The 15,438-nt window shown below is 41.1% G+C and overlaps 1 protein-coding gene across 3 annotated transcripts; it reads left to right on the forward strand.

Moving 5' to 3' along the window:
* The first annotated feature begins 7,626 nt into the window (after positions 1-7,626).
* Positions 7,627-11,930, forward strand: LOC109209311 (chloroplast processing peptidase-like). 3 transcript variants are annotated; one of them, XM_019372560.1, is made up of 5 exons: positions 7,638-8,444; positions 9,232-9,369; positions 11,091-11,177; positions 11,401-11,468; positions 11,561-11,930. In XM_019372560.1, the coding sequence occupies exons 1-5, from the start codon at positions 7,962-7,964 to the stop codon at positions 11,691-11,693; spliced, it is 909 nt and encodes a 302-aa protein (XP_019228105.1). In that variant the 5' UTR covers positions 7,638-7,961; the 3' UTR covers positions 11,694-11,930. The 3 variants fall into 3 exon arrangements, with proteins under 3 accessions (XP_019228106.1, XP_019228105.1, XP_019228107.1); XM_019372562.1 differs by having other exon boundaries at positions 7,951-8,444; positions 9,249-9,369; XM_019372561.1 differs by lacking the exons at positions 11,091-11,177; positions 11,401-11,468; positions 11,561-11,930 and adding an exon at positions 9,502-10,102 and having other exon boundaries at positions 7,627-8,444; positions 9,232-9,409.
* Positions 11,931-15,438: the final 3,508 nt, after the last annotated feature.

Here is a 15,438-nt window from a genome sequence, read left to right on the forward strand (position 1 = left end):
CCATGCGCTGAGCTTAAGAAAAGAGATAACTCTACTGGGAGTGTGGTCTAAAGTACCACTCCACTCAACACGCGGAATACCTGGCATAGCCAGCGTCACGGTCTTGGCGTGACAATCAAGAATAGCAAAATGGGGCGACAGCCAGTCCATGCCCAAAATAATGTCAAAATCCACCATACCGAGTAATAATAAGTCTGCTCTGGTCTCAAAACCACGAATAGTAACCAAACATGACCGATAAACGCGGTCCACAACAAGAGAATCTCCCACAGAAGTAGAAACATAAACGGGGGAACTCAAAGAATCCCGAGGCACACCCAAATGAGGAGCAAAGTAAGAAGACACATAAGAGTAAGTAGAGCCCGGATCGAATAGAACCGATGCCTCTCTGTGACAAACCAGAATAATACCTGTAATGACGGAGTCGGAGGTAACAGCCTCAGTACGAGCAGGAATAGCATAATATCTGGCCCGGCCCCTCTCTCGAGGGCGACCTCTATCTCCCTGACCTCTGCCCCTAGCCGGCTGGGCAGGTGGGGTAGCTGTTGGAGTTGTGATCATGGCCTGAGAACTCTGAGGAGCACGCTGCGGCTGAGCAGTCTGTGAAGATGCACCCCTACCAAGTCTGGGGCAGTCCCTAACCATGTGGCGTGTATCACCACACTCAAAACAAGCTCTGGGAGGATGCGGTGGCTGTGACTGGCTGGGACTAGGCCTGCTGGATTAACCTCTGGAAACACCCCGCGTAGGAGGCGCGCTAGAAACTGGAGGTGCATAGTAAGGCTCCTGAGGTGCAGGTGGAGCTAGAGTACTCCCGGCTGCTGGAAGAGCTGAATGAACAGGGCGACCCGCATAACCCCTACCATAACGACCTGCTGATGGGGTACGGGCACCAGAGTAGTGACCCGACTCTCGAGACCTCTTGGCCTCCCTCTCCCCTCGCTCCCTGGCGAGCATACCCTCAATCCTCCTAGCAATGCTCACTACCTGCTAATAAGGAACGTCCGTCTCCAACTCTCAAGCCATGCTAGATCTGATGGGTGGGATAAGACCCTCAATGAACCTACGAACTCTCTCCCGAACTGTAGCAACCAAAGCCGGTGCATGCCTGGGCAACCTGGTATAACGGATATCATACTCCGAAACGGTCATAGCACCCTGGCGCAAATGCTCAAACTCTGCGCGCCATGCATCCCTGAGACTCTGGGGGACAAACTCTCTCATGAACATATCCGAGAACTAGGTCCAAGTCAGTGAAGCAGCCTCGACTGGACTGTCTATCTCATAAGTGCGCCACCAATCATAGGCAGCTCCCCGAAGCTGAAAAGCACTGAAAGAAACCCCGCTGGACTCCACTATGCCCATAGTGTGAAGAATACGATGACACTCCTCTAGAAATCCCAAGGCATCGTCTGATGCTAATCCACTGAACACTAGGGGATCATACTTCTTGAACCTCTCAAGTCTGCGTTGCTCGTCCTCTGAAGCAGCTGACCCATCCTCGGGCTGAACTGGTGCTGCAAGCGGTGCCGGAATAATCTCGGGAGCCTGCTCAACCTGCACTCGCTGCTCAGGAGTGTGGACGGCGGGAGTCTGTGCTCCTCCCCTGGCCTGGGATGTGGCTGCAGCAAGGGGAAGCAACCCCGCCTGAGCCAAGGTGGTGTACATGCTCATGAACTGAGCCAAATTCTCCTGGAGCGCTGGAGTAGTAGTGGCAGTACTAGGTGTGCCAGGTGCCTGGGCTCCGGCTGGATCTGCTGGTGGTACCTCGGCGGCAGCTCGCGCAGGTGCTCTGGCTGCACCACGTGCGCGTCCTCGACCTCTCCCCCGGCCCCGGCCTCTGACGGTTGCAGTAGGGGGCGCGGGTGCCTGATAATCTCGAGTGGCACGTGTCCTCACCATCTGTGAGAGAATAGAAGTCAGTAGTTTAGAATTGATGTCAAAATATCGCACGACAAGGAATTCAAATGAAACGGATATTTTTCCTAAACAGTTACATAGCCCCTCGTAGATAAGTACAGACGTCTCCGTACCGATCAACAAGACTCTAATAAACCGGCCTGTGTTCCGTGACTCCTATGAACCTAGAGCTCTGATACCAACTTGTCACGACCCTAGTTCACCGACTGTGAACATGTCATGACGGCACCTAGTCCCCACGACCAGGTAAGCCTAATATTACGGAAATATAATAATTGCGGAAAAATAGAGGAAACCAATTTAAACACTAAAAGAAACTGTACTGAATGCCGCTCGGCATGTACAACTCAATATCACAGTTCAAAACAATCCCCAAAACCTGGAAACTCATTGTTATCAATACAAATGATAACAATGAGGGTCTCCCAGGATACCGTCCTGTAGCCCTTTTCTCAACGGTCCAGTGGATCTCCCGGGATACCGTCCCGTAGTCCAACTCGTATACCAAACCGAAGGATCTTCCGGGATACCGTCCCGTAGTCCAACCATCAAAATGCAGGGGGATCTATCGGGAATCTAACCCGCAGTCCCAAAGTAAAAGTGCAGGGGCGGTCTACCGGGAATCGAATCCGTAGTCCGAAAGTAAACAAACAAGGGGGGGAGCTACCGGAATCCCACATCCGTAGTCCCAATGTAAATGCGCAACCACAGCCAGAAACAAACCAAGGAATAAAGTACGAAAGACAGAGCAACAAATAGAATTAGCCTAGCATGCTTCACGTAGTACAGTCAAACAACTCAAGCAATTAGGCAGTTAAGTCAGCTAAACATGCTTTCCAAATCTAGCACAAGTATAATTTCAAGTGGGTAAGGCAAGTAGGAAAGAAAGCCAAGTATCAACAACTTAAGTGAAAACCGGATTTTCATCAATCGGCTCAAGTACGCGCTCGTCACCTCACGTACAAGGCACTCAAATATCAAGAAAACAATCCTAAGGGGAAAAGTCCCCCACACAAGGTTAGACAAGCCACTTACCTCGAACCGGCTCGATATCAATAGAAACCATGCCTTTGCCACGAGTATCCGACTCCAAATGGCCCAAATCTATTCAATTCAATTACATATCGTAAATAATATTGCAAACAACTGATTCCGCTATTAAAATTAAAGCTAGGGCGCGAAAATAGATAAAATGACCAAAATTCCCCTCAAGTCAACGTCTCGGAATAGAATAATTTTCATATTTTTAGAACCCTCGTACTCTCACGAGTCTAACCATATAAAAATCTCCCAAATTGGAGGTCAAATGCCCACTCAAAACTCAATAGTCTAGCCAATGAAGTTTTACCCCAAATTATCCAATTTTTGGTCCAAAATTCGAATTCCCATGATGTATTTAACTATATAATGATGAAATATAACAAAAAAGGATCAAAGAAACGTTACCCAATGATTTTCTCCTCAAAACCCACTCAAAAACGCCTTCTCCCGAGCTCTCAATCGATTTTTCAAACTTATGAAATTAAACCCTCGAAATTGCTATATCTGAACAGTGAATACCGCTTCTACGGTCTAGGGACCGCTTCTGCGGTACCGCCTATGCGAAGCACTGGCCGCTTCTGCGGCTCCCTTTAAAAGTCCCAGCTTCCGCTCCTGCGGTTCCCATCTCGCAGAAGCGGATCCGCTTCTGCGGTTTCCTGGAGGGTGACCAAAAGTCGCTTCTGCGACATCCAAGGCCGCTTCTGCGACTCCGCTTCTGCAGTTCCCAGGCCACAGAAGCGAAAATACCAGCTGCTGCAACACTTAGAAATTTTCTCCGTTAACCACCCGAAATCATCCCGAGGCCCCCGTGACCTTAACCAAAAGCACCAATACCACCTAATACCTTATTCGAACTTGTACCAATCCTTAAAACACCTAAAACAACACCGGAAACCGATTTAATCAAAGATTCAAGCCTAAGAACTTCAAATTTCTTCCAAATACAATTTCGATCAAAAACCTAACCAAAACACGTCCGAATGACCTGAAATTTTGCACACACTTCCCAAATGACATGACGGAGCTACTGCAACCTTCGGAATTCCATTCCGACCCTCAGATCAAAAACTCGCTATCGGACCGGAACTTCAAAAATACAAACTTCGTCATTTCAAGCCTAAATGAGCTACGGACTTCCAAAATACATACCGAACACGCTCCCAACCCCCAGAATCACCTAACGGAGCTAACAGAACCATTGGATTTCCATTTCGAGGTCGTCTTCATACTGTTCCGACTACGGACCATTTTTCAACACTTAAGCTCTCATTTAGGGACTAAGTATCCCAAAACACTCCGAATCCTAATACCGAACGTCCCGGCAAACCAAAATAGCAGAAATAAACTTAGGGGAAGCAGTTAATGGGGGATCGGGGCGTAAACTTCAAAAACGACCGGCCGGGTCGTTACATAGGGATGAAACCTAACCAGGTTACTTGAAGACCTTGTGAGTTTTCCCCTTTGAATCTCCAAGAATGGCAAGAAATTGAAGAGTATGAAAGATTGGAGCTTCGCTCTCGCTCTCTAGAATGACACACTCTCTCAAATACCAAATTTCCCCTCTACAATAACTCCTTATCCCCTTCTATTAAAAAAAATCGGGTTAGGATTTTCTCAAAAATACCTCTCCGAGTCAAGTTTGCGATTGCGGCATGAACCGCAAAATGCCTCTGCAGTCCACGAAATGGACTACGAAATGTTCATCGATTTTGGGTTGGAACTGGACACGTTTGCGGCGGATATGCTGTCTGTTTAATAGCTCTGCGGTCTACACATTGAACTGCGAAATCTCCTTCAAATTTTTTTAGGTGGCCTGACCAATTCCTTGATGGATTTGCGATCCGCGAAACAGCTATACGGTCGGCATATCCCACCGCGAAATGACCTTCAACATCTAGTTTGCTTCTGTCCCAATCCGCGATAATTCCGCAGTCAGGGGATCCGATTTGCCGTTCACATAACTGACCGTAGAATCGCCCTCTTATGCGCCAATTCTTCCACCCATTCCGCGACATATTGCACAGTCCACAAATCCGTAAATCCTTGGTGAACTTTTACGAGACCTACATAATAAGACATTAGTTAGATTCAGAATAGCCGTTGTAAAAATATTCAGAAAAGCCGGTATAAAAATTCTCTTTTGACTTCACGGTATCAATTGTATCATTAATATGGCAATTAATGTGCAATTAAGCTCGCACAATCTAACTAGGTTTAGTGCTCTTTTTGGTTTGCAACGATACGCATATAGTATATTCCAAAACGGAAAAGGGAATCCAAGATTTGGGGGAAAACATGGAATTTAATTACAGCATTACTATCGGAAGAAATAATAATGTGCTATTTGCAGAATGTCTTTCTGCTTATGCTTACCATATATCTTTTTCTTTGATCCAAATAATTACCAAATACTATAACTACAACAACAACGACAAAAAATCCAATAAATTTTCACAAGTAGGATTTGGGGAGGATAGTGTGTAAGCAGACTCTACCCCTACAACGGAGGGCGGAGAGGTTGTTTCTAATACACCTCTGGCTATAAAAAAAAAAGAAGCAGTGACAACAAGCAGTAACAATAATAATAAAAAAAATATTATAAAAAAGCGAAGCGACAGATGACAATCAACAGTAGGTAGTAATAGCAATCTAAGAATAACAGATAAAATACTAACACTAAAACTACCGATACGAAAAAGAAAAAGAAAAATGCTCAACTACCTTCTAAACTCTACCTTAATTCTTGACCTCCACACTCTCATATCAAGGGTCATATTCTAGGAAACTTAAGATGTGTCATGTCCTGCCTAATCACTTCTCTCGAATACTTCTTTGGCCTACCTCTACCTCTTTTCATACCCATCAAGGCCAACCTCTCACACCTCCTAACTGGATCATTTGTGCTTCTCCTCTTCAAACGCTTGAATCATTGCAGCCTCACCTCCCGCATCTTGACCTCCACAGGGGCCACTCCTACCTTCTCCGGAAAATTTTCATTCCTAGTCTTATCTAACATAGTATGCCCGCACATCCATCTCAAATCCTAAATTCAGCACATGAGAGTTCTTAACTGGCCAACACTTTTCCCCATATAACCTTGTCGGTCTAACCACCACTTTGTAGATTTACCTTTACGTTTTATTAGTACATTCTTATCACACAGGACACCGATGTGCCTCCAATTCATCCATCCTGCTCCAATACGATTTGTAACATCCTAATCAATTTTTCCATTTTCTTGTATTACTGACCTAATGTGCTTGAAACTTCCTCTCTTGGGGATGACTTGTTTACCAAGCCTTATTCCTTTCTGCTACCTGGGTCATGTAGCGAAAATTACACTCCAAATATTCTGTCTTGGTCCTGATCAACTTGAAATCTTTAGACTCTATGGTTTGTTTCAAACCTCCGGCCTGTTGTTAATACCACCTCGTGTTTCGTCAATCAGAAAAATATCATCTGCAAATAACATACACCATGGAACCTAAGTTGGATTATGTTGCGTCAGTGTATTGATTGCTAAGGAAATAAATATGGACCTGATCTCTAATGCAAACCTATCACAACTGGAAAGTATTTTGAGTCTCCTCTCACTGACCTTACCTAGGGCTTAGCTCCATCATAAATGTCCTTAATCACCCTAATGTAGGCTATAACCACGTCTCTATTCTCCAACCTTCTCCATAGAATCTCTCTCGAGACTGTGTTGTATGCTTTTTTCAGAATAATAAATACCCTATGCAAGTCCTTCTTCATCTTCCCATACTGCTCCACCAATGTCCATACAAGGTGAATGACTTCCGTAGTCAAACGACCCGACATGAACCCTAACTGGTTCTCAAAAATAGACACAAACCTCCTCACCTTCACTTCTACCACTCTCTACCAAACTTTTATAGTATGGCTTTAAAGCTTGATATCATTATAGTTGTTGCATTTTTAGATATGTTATGGACTATCGGTTGGCGTGTTGATTAATTTTTTGGCTTGCCTAACATCAGTGTTTGGCGCCATCACGACCTATGGTAGGAATTGGGTCATGACAATCCACATAGTATTCACGTCTCCACTACTCCTCTAGGCCCTATAGCCAGTAAATTTTCTCCCGTATGCTGAGCTTTGTCCTTGGTCAAGGCACACCACCTGATCCTAGGTTGACCATACACATCCCTCTTCTTCCTTTTCCTCATAATCTCTAACCCATAACCAATAGCCTATGTTGAGTCGGGAGATCCTCACTCGAGATAACCGTATAATTCGTGCAAAGACATGTATCATACATCCTAAGCAGTTCATAATCAATCTGGATTTTGGCCACCGTACTCTGAAATGTGACCAAATGCTCCTCCTTCTTCGAAAAATACGAGTAAGAAATCCTAAAATCAAAAGCTTTAGCACACTTGAATTTTGAAGTTCCTCCTACGTTTTTATCGCCAAAATCGAAGCCCCATGCACATCGTCATAATCCCTAGAAGTCGTCCCGATGTGGTCATTAAAATTTCCTCCTATTAGCTTTTCGGTGTGCGAAATTCCATTCACCAACCCGTCTAAATCCTCCTAGAAGTGTCTTTTATCCTCTTCGTCCATTCACTTTTTCTTCATCCAAAATGTCCATATATATATTTTCACAAAAATATCCATTGTACTTACTGAATGTATCATCCTACAACGTCAACATGAATTACCACATCTATTGTCTATATCTTGTACTTTTCAAAAATCAATATTCAAATTCTTTTTTCTTGTGACAACAGTTGGATCTATCCTGAAGAATTCTGAAATTTTAAGTGATCAAACAAAAAAGTGAGAACAATAACATATCCCTTCAACAGAAAAAAGGCCAAAAAGAAATTTAAAAAGAAAAGAAAAGAAGAAAAGGGACTTGGGGAAAATGTAAAGAAGATTACCTCAGGGTATTAACTGCCAATTCAGTTTCAACGTATATTGGAGGGGAACTCTCACTCTGTGTATAATTGCAGAAATATTTGAGTCTCCATCCAATGATAACTCTAAAGCTCCTCCCTCCATTACCTTCACAAAACCCTTACTTCAACTCTGTCCACTCTATAAACTTCAACCCTTTGTCTAAACCCCTTCAATTCAACCATACACTTTCCAGATTCTTGTTAAAATCGCCAAAGTGTCAATCTTTCAAGCAGTCAGGCTATAGAAAATCTCAATTTCAGAGCTTTAAATGCAATGGGGTTAAAGGTTCCAACGAAGAGACTAATAAGGTTGTCTTGGACCACGGCGGCGGAGGAGGTGGTGATGGTGATGGTGGTGGTGGAGATGATGAAAAGGCGGAGAAGCAAAATGGGTTTCTCCCAGAATGGCTGGATTTTAGTTCAGATGATGCAAAAACAGTTTTTGCAGCATTGGCTATATCGCTTGCCTTTAGGTCCTTTGTGGCTGAGCCTAGATATATTCCTTCTTTGTCTATGTATCCCACTTTCGATGTTGGAGATCGACTTGTTGCTGAAAAGGTAATATTTACAAACCTTTTGCTGGATTTCCATCCATATTTTGATATTCGTACATCTGCTATTGGAGAAAGAATGCAGAATTATGCTGGATTTTTTGCTGTCATTTAAGAGCCTAAGTGTTGAATCTGAAATTGAATGTATCAAGGGATGCGGTTCTAAAAGCTGAATTAAGGAATGCTGTTCCGACTTATGCCTGTCTCTTTGTTTATAGCATAATGATTTTTTTTTTTGTTTGTCTTCTTGAGTTCCGTGGAGCACAACACCAAATAGCTTCCTATGTTTTAAATAGACATGCACCCAGGGCGGAGGCATAAGCCGAGCTGCAAGTTCGGGCAAACTCAATAGCTTTTGCTCCTATAGTTTATTTGGTGTTTAGAATTCATTGAGTATGCACACATTATTAAATTTAGAATCCAATCAATTAACACTTGAAGTCGTCGTTCTGAAATCCAGAACCCATAAGATTGAAATTCTGGCTTTGCCTCTGCATGCACACCTTACTTTAGACTAGGTTAGTGTTGCTAAACTTGTTTGTATACACTACATCTTAAGAGCAAATTCTATCTTGATTCTTCTCTTAAACCATAATTCTTTTAGTTCCATTTGAATGCAATCGTATCGATACAATTGATCTAAGGGTACCAGTGGTGTTCCAAGATTCTGCATAGGTTGCCTTTTATTCCCATTCAAACCTGCCCTCTATTTTATTGTGCATTTAGTATATGACTAGTCCATGTAAATTCAAAGTCATTTCCTTCACAAACTATTGCAATCTTATTATTTACAGGTCTCTTACTATTTCAGAAAGCCATGTCCCAACGACATAGTTATTTTTAAGAGTCCTCCAGTGCTTCAGGAAGTAGGATACACTGATGAAGATGTCTTTATTAAGCGGATTGTTGCTAAGGGAGGTGATCTTGTGGAGGTGAGCTCACAACATACAAAACAGTTATACTACTTCATAGGTGAACTTGCCTTCTTGCTTAGAAGATAAAGTGATGGTATTTCATAGCCTCCGCCAGTTGTCCTATACTGAGTTTTTTCCTCTAAATGACAGTGACAGAGCAAATTATAAGGTCGACAGCAAACCTGGGGCAGATCTACCTCATATTTGAGTGTCGTGCGAAAATGTGAAAATTTCTCACTTATTTATACTGCTTCAAGAATGTAAATATTAAATAGACCAGACATCTTTGCACTTGTCTTTTCTTTCGAAAGCCAATTCTACCCTCGTCAACAGTCAGACCAGTCATGAAAGTTAGGGCTGGTATCTTTTGTCAAAAACCCCTGTATCTTGTGTTTGGAAAGTGCAGGTCTTTCTCTGTTTCTATTCTTGTGATGGCAATACCTAAGTGCCATTGCCTCCAGCATATCTTGATGTGTAGTTTGTGCCGTCACCGTAACATGCGACCAATAACACATTGTTGATAACTACTTTATTTTGTAACATTGAGATGTTTTTCCAGTATCCTCTCTTGCAGGAGAATTCATGGTCAAATTTGTCTAACAAAGTTGGTTTACTGGTTTTAAGCGACAACAAAGTTTATCCAGTCAGTGGCTTGTTTCGGTGATGCTCTCTTTTGGTATCTATATTACTCCCTGCATCACCTTTTGAATGTTCACCTTTGCTTTTCATCTACCCCAAAGTAGTGCCTACTTTCCCAGAAAAGAAAAGATACATTTAATCCTGTATGAAAAAGGTAACAGGGAACCCCTTTTAAACTGTCCAATACTAACTTGACCCTTTCCTTAAGCAACAAGAAGCAACACAAGTGTTACACGTTTAACCATCTGATTATTAATTTTCATCCTCTCTTTATCATTATGCCGAGTGAAAATAAGAGACTCAGTTTTACATGGATGGAGAAAGGATTTTTCTATTTAAACCTCACCAGACTTTTGTATTGTCCAAGTCTTGCTCTACGAAGGTTGGGGGAAAGGTTTTTCTTTCTCTTTTTGATCCAACAAAGAATGCCAGTGGACTGCGATTTTTCACATCATATTCGTAGATTTTCATTATTGAATTCTCATAGAGGAAAAAATGGAGAGGACTAATGGTATTGATTCAAACTTGCTTAGCTGTTTCTCTTCATGCACATGACAATTATTACATATTCTATTTACCAGAACAACTACTCCCTCCGTTCCAGTTTATGTGAACCTATTTCCTTTTTGGTCCGTTCCAAAAAGAATGAACCCTTTCTAAATTTGGAAACAATTTAGCTTAAACTTACAATTCTACCCTTAATGAGAAGCTTTTATAACCACACAAATACTCTGGGCCCCTTTTTAACTTGTTTAGGACCACAAATTCCAAAAGTCTTCATTTTTTCTTAAACTCCGTGCCCAATCAAACAGGTTCACATAAATTGGAACAGAGGGAGTAGTAATTATGGTTCTAGCATTTTTCAATGTTAGGTCCACTCTTATTAGCATTTCTTTATACTACATTATCTCTTCTTTCCCCAACGCTAGATTAATTCCTATAATATTTTCATATACTGCAGTAATTACCAATATGATCTCCAATAGTGCAACTGAGGTCTTTTGCAAAATGCATGTTCCTGTTTGGTTCACCTTTGCATTTATATGGACCAATTCTTGGCAACATAAATGAAGTATTTTGGATTATTCTTTCTGGTGCAGGTTCACAATGGAAAGCTAATTGTAAATGGTGTTGTGAGGAATGAAGATTTTGTTCTTGAGGCGCCAAAATATGAAATGACCCCAGTGGTATGTTACATTGTTTTTGTTTAACTCGGCTAATTCGGAAGTCAGCTTCCCCGTATTCTTTCTTAACAATGGAAACTTAAGCAAGTGTTGAATAATCGTAAGTATTGGCTCGTCCACAGCTATGACTCTTTAAGCAAGTCAGCGGTCATGGAACTGTACTTTATCTCCACATGGTGTGTCAGAAAATATCTCCTCTTCTTACAGTTTCTATTGTTTTCTGCAGAGGGTGCCTGAGAATTCAGTTTTTGTGATGGGTGATAATAGGAATAACAGCTATGATTCACATGTGTGGTAAGTTTACTCGGTCTTGAAACTGAAGGTATCTTGTGAATAGCCATATCCATAACTATGCTTATATCAAAAGTATGAAATTGTTTAATTAGGGGTCCCCTCCCGGCAAAGAACATAATTGGCAGATCCATATTCCGATATTGGCCTCCAACGAGAGTGGGTGGAACAGTTTCCCGAGAAGGTTGTGCTATCGACGAGCAGGGAACTAGTTTAGCACCTCAGTGACTAATTTAGCTTTACAACTGAATCCATAGTTTACTCTTTTTTCCCCTTGCCTTTGCTTAAACTCACTCTATAATTTGGAGGCAACCATATGTTTAATTATAAAATTAATCATTTGTAAGGCAATTTTTGTGGATAGCATAATTGGCACAGTCCGAGGTCTTATTGTATTGACAGATTCAAAGTGCATCCAACAACACGAATATGTCTCAAGAATCAACAACAACATAAATCTTTGTACATATAGTTCTCTGTGGACTGACAAATTCTGAATGCTCAGTAGATCATATTCATAGCGTTATATCCTAGTGGGATTGAGGTAAGTATGAATTGGGAGTTAGGAAAGAGCAGGGGATGATGGCATGTCTTATTAGTTTTGTGATGCAAAATTATTTAGATAAACTTGTTTACATCATATGGTTATGAGAGGGGATTCTGCTACTGCGTGCATTTTAATTCTATACAACTCGAGTTTCAGATGTTAAGGAGTAGCAAATATAATTAAGGCGAAATACATAAACGGCCCCTTGAAGTTGTCCTCAACGACCAACTGAACACCTCAACTGAGCCTATTTTCAGTTGGACACTTCTTCTCCACTAAAGTACGACCTCGTGAACCCTTCACGCTGACATGGCAAAGTGTGTGCTTTATATAAGGGTGCACTGTGGGCCGGCCCAGCCCGGGACCGGACCGGACCGGACCGCGGGCCAAACGGGCCTATTGGGCCGGTCTCAGTGGGCCGGTCCCAAATGGTACTCCAAGCCCGTAGCGGGCCGGTCTTGTACATTTAGCCCACGAGCCGGGGACCGGCTGGCGGGCCTGGGCCGGTTCAACCGGGCCTAACGGGCCTCAACGGCTATAATTTAAAAAAAAAAATTAAAAAATGACCAACGGTCAGATTTTAAAATCTAACCGTTGGCCATCAAAAAAGAGCCGTTTGGGACTTTTAAAAAATAGCCATTTGGCGCCCAAACTTTATATAATTACACTTTTCCCAATTCTCAACTATAAATACCCCCTCATTCTTTCATTTTTACTCACAAATTCATCAATCTCTCTCAATCTATATCTAATTCTCTTCTATAATTGCTTATTTTATTATTGCAATTTCGTGAAAAATTGTGAAGTTGGTGAATTGAAGTATTCAAGTTTTCAAGTCTTCAACGATTTTCAATTTTCAAGAAGTTGTTCGACAATTCGGTAAACTCTTGCAACTCTTAAGTTTTAAGAATATATTTTTGTGTGTTTTAGTTTGCATATTAATTTTTAAGGCTAATTAATATGGCATTTTCTTTGAAAAAAATGTTTGGTGGTAAGGGAAAATCTAAAATTGGTGAAAGTAGTCGCCAACCTACTACCCTTCCCCCGGCTCCCCGACCCAGACCTGTTACCCGTCCTCCTGCACCTATTATTCTTGATAGTGATAACCCTTGTTTTCAATTTTCCGATAGTGAATTTTGCCATAATGTTGCACCAGGTCAACAATTAAATGATGAAGTTATGAATGCTCTTTATCCTAATGAAACTATTTTTGAAAATGATGATGAAAATAATGATGTAGATGAAACCCAACCGGATTTAGATGATACACCTACTAGTCCTGTTAATAACCCAACTGATGCCCCGCCCGACCCACCTGTAGAAACCCCTACTTTTAATAGACAACCTTCTAAACGCCCCGAAACATCACTTGTTTGGAATTTTTTTACTCAATTAAGAGAACAAAATAAGACTAAGTGTAAAACTTGTGGGAGTTTGCTGGCGCATAAATTTACTGGAGACCGTAGCAGTACGGGTCGTTTGGCTAGGCACATAAAAACACACCCTAGAGATAAAGCTAAATTTTTACAAATGAAAGCGCAGCTAGAGGGGACAAGTGTAGATACTACGTTTAACCCTAATACAGGTTTAAATCTAGTTCAACCAGGAATTACACTGTGACCGGTGGTATTTTATATTACGATCCAAATAAAGATCGTGAAGAATTAGCAAAGATGGTTACCGTTATGTGCTTACCCTATAGTTTTCCTTCTAACCCTAACTTTGTGCATTATATTAGAAAAGTTTTTAATCCTACTTATAAAAGTTGGCCTCACGCAACCGTAAAGAGCGATATTTATAAATATAAACATGAATATGAACAATATTTGCGGTATTTATTTACTCATATAAATTTTCGGATTGCTATTACTACTGATATTGGTAGAAGTAATAATGACTTTGATTATCTAATTGTTACAAGTCATTGGATAGATGAGGAGTGGATAATGCAAAAACGCATTATTGCTTATAGAATAATTAATTCACGTCACACAGGTAAGTTTATTGCTAACACTGTTGCAGATATTTGTAGATATTTTTGCATTAGAGATAAAATAATGGCAATTTCTATAGATAATGCTTCTAGTAACACTAATGCTATAGGCATACTTACAGCAACACTAAATCCTGCATTTAGTAATTGTTTCCATGTTAGATGTGTTTGTCATATTTACCATTTAATCGTTGGTGATGGTATGAGAATTTTAAATTTAGAAATTGAAAAGGTTAAAATGGCTCTTAATCGGCTTTTTTATTCAAACCGTAGAAGTAGACTTAGAGAGTATTTTAAAAAATATGATGAATTTGGCCTTAGAGAAAGAAAGGTTCCTAAACCTTGTCCGACTAGATGGAATTGTATGTACGAAAGTTTAGTAGTTGCATATGAATATAGAAATCCAATTAATGCAACGTTTAATGCTCGTGTTGGTGGTGAGGATGATGATGAAATCCTTACAAATCAAGATTGGAATAATGTTAAAATTCTTATAGATTTTTTACAACAATTTCATCAAGCTACAAATGAATTGTTTGGCAATACTATCCTACTATTTCAAACTGTTTAGTTTATATTGCAGCACTATGTGATTTGTTTGTTGAATTTTCGGAGGGTGGGAAAATTTATAAACTTGCTATAAATGTATGAAAGAAAAGTTTAAAAAATATTTTTTTTCCCTATCCCCCCTATTTATGGTGTTGCTGCAATGTTAAATCCTACAATGAAATTAGGAGGTCCTCACTTTTGGTACTCAAATATTTATAAGACTTTAGATCTTTCAAATGAGGAATTTGCTACACTTGCAGAGGAAAAAACCTCAATTAAAATAAATGCTCAAACAATTTATAATGCTTATCAACAAGCCTTAGATCATGCTAGGCCAAATGTTCCAACCCCTACTTCGTCTAGTTCACAATCGTCTAAAAGAACTGCGAGCCTAAAAGCACTTAGTTCTTGGACGGAGTTCAGGGGTTCTCAAGGTGATAATTTTGATAAGACTTCACATCTAAATGAGCTTCAAGTTTATTTGTCGCAGGGACTCGAAAAGGAGAATCCAGACGGCACATTTGATCTTTTGGAATGGTGGAAGGCAAGAGAAAATATTTTCCGGTTCTTGCAAGGATGGCTCGGGATATTTTATATATTCAAGCTTCAACAGTGGCATCAGAGAGCGCTTTCAGTCTAGCAAGACTTCAAATGGTGATCATAGAGCGTCTATGAGGGAGAGCTTGGAAAAATCAGTACTATTCAGAGATTGGATCCGCTCGGAAAGAAGAAACTTTGGACTTGCAGAATCACAACCGGAGATAGACGAAGCTTATGAAGAAATGATAGCGGAACTTGCGGAGGATGCTGCTTCGCCCGGCTTCGTCCGGAAGCGGTGATGAACAAAGCTTCTTTTCCGCCACCACCAACGGTACCTCCTCGAA

Source organism: Nicotiana attenuata, unplaced genomic scaffold (assembly GCF_001879085.1).
Source record: "Nicotiana attenuata strain UT unplaced genomic scaffold, NIATTr2, whole genome shotgun sequence".
Taxonomy (NCBI): Eukaryota; Viridiplantae; Streptophyta; class Magnoliopsida; order Solanales; family Solanaceae; genus Nicotiana; species Nicotiana attenuata.

What these genes read in the sequence shown, in the direction of transcription:
- LOC109209311 (XM_019372560.1), top strand. Translation starts at nt 7,962, where the DNA reads ATGATAACTCTAAAGCTCCTCCCTCCATTACCTTCACAAAACCCTTAC. An exon ending in AGGGAGGTGATCTTGTGGAG is followed by an intron (nt 9,370 to 11,090) that starts GTGAGCTCACAA and finishes TTTCTGGTGCAG; the next exon opens with GTTCACAATGGAAAGCTAAT. An exon ending in AGCTATGATTCACATGTGTG is followed by an intron (nt 11,469 to 11,560) that starts GTAAGTTTACTC and finishes TTGTTTAATTAG; the next exon opens with GGGTCCCCTCCCGGCAAAGA.